Source organism: Trachemys scripta, chromosome 7 (genome assembly GCF_013100865.1).
Source record: "Trachemys scripta elegans isolate TJP31775 chromosome 7, CAS_Tse_1.0, whole genome shotgun sequence".
NCBI lineage: Eukaryota > Metazoa > Chordata > Testudines > Emydidae > Trachemys > Trachemys scripta.
In genome coordinates, this window is record NC_048304.1 from 27527384 (window position 1) to 27539271 (window position 11888).

At 41.2% G+C, this 11888-nt stretch overlaps 1 protein-coding gene across 2 annotated transcripts; it reads left to right on the plus strand.

Moving 5' to 3' along the window:
- The first annotated feature begins 1633 nt into the window (after positions 1–1633).
- SELENOK (selenoprotein K) lies at positions 1634–5594 on the plus strand. 2 transcript variants are annotated; one of them, XM_034777212.1, is made up of 4 exons: positions 1634–1767; positions 3202–3292; positions 4591–4671; positions 5501–5594. In XM_034777212.1, the coding sequence occupies exons 1-4, from the start codon at positions 1749–1751 to the stop codon at positions 5592–5594; spliced, it is 285 nt and encodes a 94-aa protein (XP_034633103.1). In that variant the 5' UTR covers positions 1634–1748. The 2 variants fall into 2 exon arrangements, with proteins under 2 accessions (XP_034633103.1, XP_034633104.1); XM_034777213.1 differs by having other exon boundaries at positions 5501–5585.
- Positions 5595–11888: the final 6294 nt, after the last annotated feature.

Sequence of the window (11888 nt, forward strand, 5' to 3'; positions counted from 1 at the left end):
TACGCTTTCTGCTTGCTTCTCTCACTCTCCATCTCATTTCCTCAGCTGAGCTTTATCCTTACTTAGGCCTAGCTCTCATTCACACTACCACACCCACCTTCTACCTCTTGTGGGGAATGTGCCTGATTCCCCTCAGGTGGAATCATTCTGTAATCAGGTTGGCTTAGCCTCATGCTCTCCAGCTAGAGTGACCAGATGTCCCAATTTTATAGGGACAGTCCCAATTTGGGGATCTTTTTCTTATATAGGCTCCTAATACCCCCCACCCCCTCCCAATTTTTCACATTTGCTGTCTGGTCACCCTATCTCCAGCCCATAGGGCAAGCCACTCTGTTACAGTGCCCTTAGTGAATATTTGGGGAGTAAGATGGTCACACAAGTGGTGACATGTGAAAAAGTACTAACCTACTGAAGAGAGGGGAAAAATAAAGGTGAAGAAAAGCAGTCATCACTCCTGGATCAATGGGAATGAAAAAGGTCATGACAACAGCCCAAAAAATTAGATAGTATTGAAGTCATGTGATGACAAAGAATAAACTTGTGCTATAGAAGAAAGAAAATATAAATTTTAATTAAAATGTGTAAATTGCAAAATCATATAAAGATAGAAAGTGTTATAATAAAAACTTCAAAATGTGATTGCTTAGCTAGCAGCATCAATTTTTACTATCCTATTCAAACCATAAATTAAATAACACAATGACATAGATATGCATTGTTAACCAAGGTAAATGATCATGTGCTAAGGACAATAAGAGTAATAAAAATACAGGTGTTAAAATAAATACATGTTAGGAGTGAAATTACATATGGTCTAGAGTACAGTTAACAGAGCATCATTCAACAGCCAATAAGATTAATTTGTGAGATGGCAATTTATTAATTAAGATTAATTTATACATAAACAAGTTACGCCAACGCACACGGACAAGGGATTCTTTTAAACACCAGAAACACGTATGATAATTATGAAAATGTTTAGGACGGTGTGTTTGTAAATTATTTCACTGATTCAAGGCTCCTTTGGCCACTCAGTACATCCTTTCCGATGAAGAAGAGATGCCTTAGCTAGGTATTGGACCACCCTGTTCCTTTCGCAGCTCTGGAGAGGGGACCGTCCACAGAGAAACACCAGCCACTGACGCCCTCCCCTCCGCCATCTGGGCAACCACTACAGAATGTAACCACTACATAACAGAAATGATTTCCATTACTTGCATCTGAAGAAGTGAGGTTCTTACCCACGAAAGCTTATGCTCCCAGTACATCTGTTAGTCTTAAAGGTGCCACAGGACCCTCTGTTGCTTTTTACAGATTCAGACTAACACCGCTACCCCACTGATACTTCACTACAGAATGCTCTCACCCCTTTTGCAGAAACTTGTATTCCTTCTGCCCCTCCCTAACCTGGGGTTTCCCCTTCTCATCGTCTAGCCTCCCGCCTTGCCCTTGCCCTTGCCTTCCCTGCTTCTCTTGACTGTCTCCTCCTCTGCACACAGCTTGGTGGACTCTCTGCACGAGCCAATTGTACCGCCTCCCCCTTGACTGGCCTCCTCCTCTACCCCCGCCCCCTTTAATCGCTCTCCCTCCCTCCCTCCTTTTTATTTTACTTTAGGTCAGGGCAGTGCCTTCTGCAAGAGTTACTGCGCATGCTCGGTTCGCGGGTGCACGCTCAGTAGCCGCCCAGGAACAAGTCCTGCCCGGAAGTGGCGAGTTGTGACACGACAGCGGTGCGCGGAGGGGCGGCCATGGTTTACATTTCGAACGGTGAGGCGTAGGGGCGGCCGGGCGTGTGAGGCGCGGGGGGGGGGGGGGGGGGGGGGGCCGGGGGGGGGGGGGGGGGGGGGGGCGGGGGGGGGGGGGGGGGGGCCGCGCGTGGGGGAGTGGGGCCCGCCCGCAGCCCCCCTGCCCCTTCTCTTCATCTCGGGGTCTGTACAGCCCAGGCACCGCTGCTGCGTCAAGTGGAGGGCGCTGGGCTGCTGCCTGGCGGGGCCTGGCTCGCACTCGCGGGGACCTGCAGACGAAAACAAGGGTCCAGGTGTCAGGGAATCAAAGTGTTTTTGTGCCCTGCTGTGCCTCCTGTCTGAACATCTTCCTACCATTTAATGTAAAGTGATGGGCTGTGAAACGTAGCCAGACTTCAACCTTTCCTCTCTGGTTAGAGAGAAATGTACTTGTGTTGTATGTAGATGGGACACGGTCTCTTCTTTACTGTGTCATTATTAAAGTAGACACACGTAATTATGAAGCAGAGGCCATAGGCAAGAACCTGCTTTATCTGTCTCTCACAAACTTATCTGGCACTACTGTTCGGTATTTCCTATCTTGAGGCATGTTAATTTGAGAGGCATCCTTACCTCCCAAAATCTGGAGACAATAATAAGAAACATTCATCTTGCTAATGTCACATGGCAAAGTCACTAACAAGAATTAGAAACTTTACAACTTAGCCCTCAACCCTTCATTTCTAACTTGCAGTTAGCCTTCCTTCTATAATGGTTAATATTTAGTAAACCTCTTTGTTAGACTTTATGAGCCTGTCATAGAATAGACTTGGTATTAGCCCCTGTGTAGTACATTTGTAGCCAGTTACTATTAGTCTAGACTAAAGACTGGCCTGGACCAAAATGCCACGGGTGAAATGCTGGCCCCATTAAAGTCAATAAGAGTTTTGCTATTTACTTTGATGGGCCAGATTTGCACATGATATCTAAACCCCACCAGTCTTGAGGAAGCTACGAGCTGGAACTAAATTGTGTAGCTCAGGCTTATCTCTAACTCAGACCAGGAAAATAATAGAAACTTTGGTAAATGTATTTTGATAGCAGATAGTGGTTTTCTAAGTAAAAATACTGCTACGTATGGAACATAAAAACAGAATTGTTCCTCATTGTTAATTTACCTTGTATGCAGTGCAATTTTGATGGTGGTGGTTCACTTTCTATAAATGATTCAGCTTGTGCAGTTTTATTTCTACAAACGTGTAATGTAATTACAGGAAAAGAAACTTGCCAGTGACAATATTTGTAAAATGTATTTTCTTTCTGCCATTTGCTGATTCACTGTTTGTGATATTTGCTGATATTTTTAAATATCACTGGTAGCTGATGAATACTTTTTTCATGTAACATATAATACAATGGAATTTATTCATATCACTGATGGCATTTTAATGTATTTACTGTATCCTATATGTTCTAGGACAAGTGTTGGATACCCAGAGTCGGGCTCCTTGGAGTTTGTCATTTATAACAGATTTCTTCTGGGGCATAGCAGATTTTGTGGTTTTATTGTGAGTAGTCATGTAATGTTTAGTATTGTCAAGTTACCAAATGTAGCAACTAGTCATTTGCCATGCAGAAACAAACACAAAAAATTATATATTTTGCAGAGCAATATTATAGTCCTACTCCTTTGTTGCAAATGTCCACGGTAGTTCCCTGAGCACGTTAGGTCTTTCTTCTTTTCCATTTCATGCAGCAGATTGGATGGCTTTAAAAAAAATATTCTGTATGAATTTAAAAAGCTGTGAGAAAACTGATACTATCTTGTTACCACTGGATTTTAATATATCACAGCTGCTATCACCAAAATATTGATCATTTTAGTCATGATTACTTCTAATTCTCTAAATAGTTATTGAAGGGTATATGTTTTGGTAGAATTGTTTTGAGTACTCAGTCAAATAAGCGTATCAACAAACCTTGGGGCAGCAATGCCTAGGTCAGTAGCTTCTAGCTGGCATAAAAATAACTGTAGAGTGGTAATCACAATTTACTTCATGCATGCGTAAATCAAGTTTAGATTCTGTCTCAACTCCAAGTAAATTAGAAGACTGAATGACACTTCTGCAGACTTCACTTATGCTTTTTACTGTTTAAATTCCAGGTTTGACTTTTATGCACATCTTGCAGTTAGAGAAGCTAGAATGTATGCAAGTAGATACAGAACATATTGTATAGTGCAGGGGTTGGCAACCTTTCAGAAGTGGTGTGCCGAATCTTCATTTATTCACTCTAATTTAAGGTTTTGTGTGCCAGTATTACATTTTAACATTTTTAGGTCTCTTTCTATAAGTCTATAATATATAACTAAACTATTGTTGTATGTAAAGTAAATAAGGTTTTTAAAAGGTTTAAGAAGCTTCATTTAAAATTAAATTAAAATGCAGAGCCCCCCCGGACTGGTGGACAGGACCCAGGCAGTGTGAGTGCCACTGAAAATCAGCTCGCGTGCCGTCTTTGGCACATGTGCCATAGGTTGCCTACCCCTGGATAATGCTTAGTATTCAACTCAGGTTTATTTCAATCTTAAATCAATTCGGAATTATTTAAACTCTTTACTCAATTTTTGACCCATTAATCAGTAGTTAGAAATAGAATTTCTGATCTCCTCTTATTCAGAAGTAACAAGTAATTTGAAAAATAGTATTATCCAAGTATGCTTTCTGGTGCTAATGTACAGTACTTCCATTATTGAACATCAGTTATTGCTTTTGCATCCAATGTTTTGCTATATAGTCCAGCATTGCTGGAAAACTGTTAATTTCTAGTATTCAACACATATCACTTTTGTTTCCTTTATTTTTAGCTTCCAGAGCCTTGTTAAGCCAGATTTGAGAAGAAGAGGTTGTATATCTTCCTCAAACTCAAGATATGATGATGGAAGAGGGTATTGCTTTTCTTCAACTTCATATGTGTAGATTAATTGTTTTTATATGTGAGGAGAATGTTTTAGCATAAACTGATTGGAGTTGTGATGCTTTAATTAAGAACAAATTGAGAAGTCAGACCAAGAAATTTAAGACATATGTAACTTTCTATAATATAAGATCATCATTCTCTATCTGTTGCATAGCCTAAAATGCAAGAATACAAATCCTAACTTACATTTGGAAAATGCTGTTAAATATATGTCATGGAAGGTATTTTACATTTTTCTTGGTTTTATTTGGCTGAAATCTTTCTCTTATAATATATTCATGGGTTAGACCTTTAACCTACACATAGACCTTAAGCCCTCCATTCCTCGTGGAAGTTAGGTTAATGTGCCCATAAATACTACTAAGATATATACCTTCCTATATATGCCTTCCCCCCCCCCCCCCCCAGACTATAAATAGTCTGGACCTATAAGCAGTCTCTGTCACAGGATGGGAGTCAGGATCTCTTCATGGATGGTCCTAGCTTCTTATGCATCCCCTGATATCTGCCAATTTAAGGGCAACTTTACTTCTGAAGGGTTGGGGTAATTTGGAGCAGTCTTCACAAGGGAATTCTTGTGGCGATTTTCTTGTCAAAAGCTTCCTCCTGTAGCTTTTCACATGGAAGGGGTCAATTCGGCTCTTTGTTTTTAGCAGTCAGACACTTGCAGTACAAAAAAGGTGCAGGCTGTTGGAATGGGAACTTAGGAACAGTGTATTTGCACCAGATGGAGACCATTGTCATAGTTGCATAGTGATGGACAGTATTTACTGATGTTTTCCCCACTCTCTAATTAGGCCTCCAGGAAATCCTCGCCGTAGAATGGGTCGGATAAATCACGGTGGAGGTCCCAGTCCACCACCCATGGCTGGAGGAGGATGAGGAAGGTAACTTACAAGCTTATATCACACTTAAGACTTCCATTGCTTTTGAAGAAAGTTCTAATAAGAACTAAACTTACAGGTAAAATTCATAATGGGGAATTTTACCCTGCTCTTGCAAAAGTTATTAAAAATAAATAAAAGAAAAGTCAAGAGAATCAGAAAACTACATGATAGCACAAAAAGGAGTACATTTATAGACTTCTTGCTATAGTTCTGGTTCAGAAATGGTGAACTTCCACAAGAATCCCTTAAACAGTTTTTTGGTACATCTTTCTCTAGGCAATGAGAGAGAGGTAAATAATATAATTAGATTTGCTGGGGTGTGATTGGAAATGTAAAATAGAGCTTTATACCTTTCTGATTCATGATTTCAGTCCCATTCAGATCAACAAGGGAGTGAAGCGTCCCAGTATCAAATGGCTATCTGGTGGTCTGTGAGAGATCAAACTCATTTCATCTGTATCCCCTTAGATGAGCATCCACTTTACATCACCACCACAACAGTTAGCACTGATTGCCAATTTTATAGGCTGTCTCAGCAAAGGGATGGAGGATTGATTGGGCAATAGAGACTAAACTCTCCTCTCACCATTAAAGTTGTCTGCCATCCGAAGAAGTGAGGTTTTTACTCACGAAAGCTTATGCCCAAATAAATCTGTTAGTCTTTAAGGTGCCACCAGACTCCTTGTTGTTTTCATATCAGGGTTGAAGCACATGGGTGGGGCATTGAGGGAAGCTTCCGCTCCTGCTGCCTGTGCAGTACCTATTCTGTCAAACCTGAGGCATTTACTGGTTTTAGTAGGGCATCTGTAAACTTACTTTAATCAGTTTCTAGCTAAAATGTTTTTAACACTGTTTGGGTGGCCACTGTAGACCATGTAATGTGACAGTCTTGTTTAAAAGATGTGTTCTGGCTGGGTAGTTAAACCCCTGTTCCCTAATATGAATAAAAACCCTGCCTGGTCTCTGTACCCTTTCATAATTTTTTATTACAATTACATTACCATGTAAATTTCTACACATAATTATAATCTAGCATAACAAAAATAGTTAGAAAAATTACTTTAAAGGCTTAATATAATTTTATCCCAAACGACCTTCAGTTGTGTGATCCTATAGCTAAAAATGGTATCTTAATTCAGTATGACTGTTACAAACACTTGCAAATCAAATTTAATCTTGCTGTTGTATGTCTGATCTAATCCTGTATTTATACAGTTATAAAACAATTGGACAATGAAACTTCTCCAGAAATAAAATATTATTTAAAAAAAAAAAAAAAAAACACTGTAAAAAGCCGTGGTAGAATGTTACGTAAAAGTAAAGACGGGTGTGTAGTGCTGCTTTTATTTGGTGATTAGCAAATCTGTATATGGTTAATAGAAGATTTTCTAAAGTAATTAGTTTTAAAGAGTGAGAAGTTTCTTTTCCATTTAACACATAAAACAAAATGTTTTTTTTTCTAGATAAGCTGTAATATTTTGAATGGCTTTATTTTGCCAATTTATGTTGAATTTATTAATGACCAATTTTTTAATATGAATGAACATCATCTTAAATTTTTTTCTTTAGTGATAAGATAGATAGATATATATGAACCAAACGTCCGGTACTTCCTGGTTTAAAAACTAAATGTGGGAAACAGTTCTGGTTCTAGAACCAGTAAATGTTAGTCTTTCTTACAACTGCATTTCCATTTTTTTTAGACCCTTTGGTACGTGAAGTTTATTCAGTTTTGTATTTTTTGATTTGGTAAATATAATTTTTGGGTTTCTTTTTGTTTCAATTAGAGAAGAAGTGAACAACAGTTCTCTTGTACCACAGCATCATGAACTATATTTATAATGCTCAGAGGTAGACAACTTGAACATTTTTGGCATACCTCAGAAATGGTGGCTATATTTAAAAAAAAAAAAAAAAATCTCTACAGCACTGTGTGACGGGATTCCCAAGGAGCAAACTGGGACTGTGGGACCACTGTGCCCCCTTAACTTCCCATCCTGGGCTGTCTCTCAAAATGCTTTGCTAGTGACAAGCAGCAAACCCTTCCAGACGCTGTCATCAGTCAGCACAACAGCATGTGGAGCCCCCCCATCCTGCTAGATTGCATGAATGCTCCCAGAACCACTCATGAATCACACAGAGAAAGGCACCAGACAAATCCCCCACAGTTCTCAGCACTGTGCAAATTTATTAAGTGGTTCACCACTTCTTCAATGGAAAGTGGATATACACCAGCCTTTGCAACCCTGAGCGGTTTTGCCACACACACTTCATACAAACTCATTGGTAAAAATAAACAGTTAAACAAATGTATTGACTACAAAAGATAGGCAAAAAGTCAGAGTTAGTTACAAAAAGAAAAGAAAATATAAGCACGCAGTCCAAGCTCTCAACCCTATTAGACTGGGCAACATCTAGATTAAGCTATTTTTCTCACCCCACTGAATATTGCAGTTCATAGTACACAGATTTCACCCTTGAAACCTGGGCCAGTCTCCTCTCTTGGACTCTTAAGTCTTCTCAGTGTCCTTGTTGCTTGCAGCATAGGTGGGGGCAGGAGAAAGGCCAAGCATGTGGCCACTGTTCTGTTTCTTACCCTTTGTTGATGTGGTAGGACAACACAAGTCCAGGCATTTCTGGTGGGCATTGCTAAGGACATGTCTTCACTAGCAACGTTAAAGTGCTGGCCATGGCAGCACTTTAACGTGTCTGTGTAGCGCTGGCATAGCGCTGGGAGAGAGCTCTCCCAGCACTATAAAAAACCCACTTCCATGAGGGGAATAGCTACCAGTGCTAGTGCACTGTCTACACTGGCACTTTACAGCGCTGAAACTTGTGGTGCTCACGGGGGTGTTATTTCACACCCCTGAGCGAGAAAGTTGCAGCGCTGTAAAGTGCCAGTGTAGACAAGCCCTGAATCCCCAGGCAGGGTTGAGCAGTTCCCCTGGTGTGGCCTTATGCAGGTGAGTCACTGAATTGTAACTCCCTTGCTGGACAATGGCTGTTGATGGGTTGTTTGACACCCCACCCAGGCATTGGTTACTTTCCTTGCTGTTGTCTCTGGGGAGCGAATATCTGGCTGATTCCCCAACTTACAGCATGTTTTAGTGAGAACCATACAACGCAATTCTCATAACTTCATATCCATGTATGGATAGAAAAATAACTTTCAGCAGATCATAACCTTTCCCCTGATACCTCACACGGCCTGCTTTATATGCAAGATCACAATGCTATCTAAATGAGGAATGTGGGCATTACAGGGCACTTCCCCAAGGTACAGAATGTCACACACTGTACTTAGCAATTCATAGATCTAAAGTCTATTTCATTTGTTTAAAATGGCTGCTTTATGTAGTATAAATGCAAAATAGTAGAGCAAACAAAAACTTATTTTACCATTTATTTGTAGGTAAATGCCTGCTTCTTAGGGCAGGCAACTGGACTTACACATTTGCAAGACTGAAGGGAAGAAGCATTAGGTGATGGACCAAACAAGTTTGAATGTTGTGAATGTGTATGTCTAATGGAAACTGCTCTGCAATTAAGCAGATAATGAAGTTGTGCTGGGAATTCCTTCTTCCAGGATCCAGTGTAACTGAAGTGCAGTGTTATTAAATGCACATGTTTTACTGTCTGTCTCAAAGCGTTTTTGTATAGTTTGTGAATATTTTATTGCCGTGGCAAAGTAATAAGCAAATATATTTGGCTTTGCAAAACATTGACTCTTTTCATCCTTGGTTAATAAGAACTATTAAAATAATTCTGTTAATAATACTGTAAGTACATTCATGACCAAAGAAAATTCATTCACATGACACTTTTTAGCATTTGTTACAGAAGATGACACAAGGGACAAACTTTAAGAAGGGGCATTTCTTGGCACATTTCAGATCTACTATTGTATCTTAATAGAAACCAACAGCGTTTTCCTTTCCATTTCTTAGATTTCTGCAGTGGTCATTATGTAGTCTAAAAATGTTACCTCTTTTTAACCTTTTACTATTTTTGAGACCCTTTTTCATGCAACTTTTTATACTATTTCCTTTTCACACACCAAAAAAATGCCTACTAACTGGATATGCAGAATATTTATCTTCTAACATCTGTGCCTGTGATGGGCTAAACAACTTCTAGACTTCACCTGAGGGCTTGTCTACAGTTAGTGGGCAGGGTGTGAATATATAGGCCACTAACTGGCCATGTGGACCCTGCTACTTGCACCAAAAGTTCTGTAGTGCATTTTGACATACTCCCATTTTAAAATGCTACTCAGGGAGGAGCTCCATTGTACTTGGTATTGTTCAAACATGTGAAAAGTTTTTTTTTCTTCACAGTGAAAACATGCTAAAGAATAAATACAGATATATTACTATGGGAGGGGGGAGGAAAAAACTTCTCCCAAGTCGTGTGTAAATTTTGTTCTTCCAGTTTTACCACTTTCATCTATATCCTCAGACTGAATATACTGACCATCTTGTTATTTAGTTCCTGATTCAACATGTTAGTGTTCCTGTTGATTTCAAAGGGACTTCTAATGGGCTCAAAGTTAGGAACACATTTAAGTACACCTCTGACCCAATAACACAAATTTGGATATAACGCGGTAAAGCAGTGCTCCGGGAGGGTGGGGGAGGCTGCGCACTCTGGTGGATTAAAGCAAGTTTGATATAACGCGGTTTCATCTATAATACGGTAATATTTTTTTGGCTCCCGAGGACAGCGTTATATCTGGGTAGAGGTGTACCTGGCCAAATCAGGATCAGATGCCTTATGTATTATTGTGAGATTGTTTATTAATTTGAACTTTTTTCTAAGCTTCTGAGGCAGTTAATTATTGCCTAACAACTGAAGCTATACCTTAGAGTAGTATAAATTCATTGTTTATTTGATTATGCCATGGTCATCGAATGGCAAAACCAGCCCTTCCTGTAGTTCAGAACTATGATTTATAGGCATTTAAAGCAAAGTTCCTGTCTGTATTGGACTTCCTTTCTAGATTTCTTTTTAAACACTGTCTCTTGTAACAAGAAAAACCTATCTATTGGTTTAGATCGAGATTACCCTTTTAAAAAAAATCCTGTTAGTTGTCCATAAAAATAGCTTCCTTCCCACAATGGAAAACAGGTGGAGTGATGCACAGCATGTAGGTAGTTAATGTTTTAATATTGCATAATGTGCACAGAATAACCATGCTTCTGGGGGAAATAAGCATAATATAAAAAAAACTGTCTGAATTCTAGTATCAGAGGGGTAGCCGTGTTAGTCTGAATCTGTAAAAAGCAACAGAGGGTCATCTGAAGAAGTGAGGTTCTTACCCACGAAAGCTTATGCTCCCAGTACTTCTGTTAGTCTCAAAGGTGCCACAGGACCCTCTGTTGCTTTTTGTCTGAATTCTATATGCAGTTTCTAAGAAAGGTAGCTTTCTACATTAGCTTGATGAGTTTTCTAAATAAATAGTATGTTTTCCTAAATAAATAGTATGGAGTACTCTGGACTTTTGAAGGGATTAGACTTTGAACAGTTAAGAGCTGAGGGTTTGCATGTGCAATTTCAAATTTTCAGGAAATGTTCCCAACTTGAGGGACTGATATAATTTTCTAACTTCTTTGACACATATAGCTTTACAGATGAACACTATCACCCGCCTTCCCCATACAGTGCTGTTCTGTCCTTCAAGTTATGGTAGCATTGCATATTCTGCTTCCAGAGGTAAACGCTGCCAAGCTAGGACAGGGTGGTCAATGGGTAGGGTTACCATATTTTGTGCCTCCAAATGGAGGACACTCCACAGCCCCCGGCCCCGCCCCAACCCCGCCCCCTCCCCTGCTTCCCGCGAATATTTGATTCGCGGGAAGCCTGAAGCAGGTAAGGGGGGGTTTGGGGGGAGGAGGCGCGGCCCAGGCTGGCCCCCGGCGGCTCCAGCCTGGGTCGGCTCGGGCCCTGGGGTGCCGGCCCCGGCCCCGGCCCCCGCCCGGCCCCGGCCCGCCCAGCGCACCCCCCGGCTCCCGGCCCGGCTCCCCGGCTCCCTGCCCCGCGGGCTCGGCTCCCCGGCTCCCTGCCCCGCAGGCTCGGCTCCCCGGACCCCGGCTGACCGGCTCCCTTGACCCCGGCACTGTGACCCTGGCCCGGCACTGCGCCACTGGTTCCCGGCCCGGCACCATGCCCCCGGCCCCGGCCGAGCACCACCGAGCCCTCCCGATTTTCCCGGACATGTCCGGCTTTTGGGGATTTCCCCCCGGACGGGGATTTGAGCCCCCAAAAGCCGGACATGTCCGGGAAAATCCGGACGTATGGT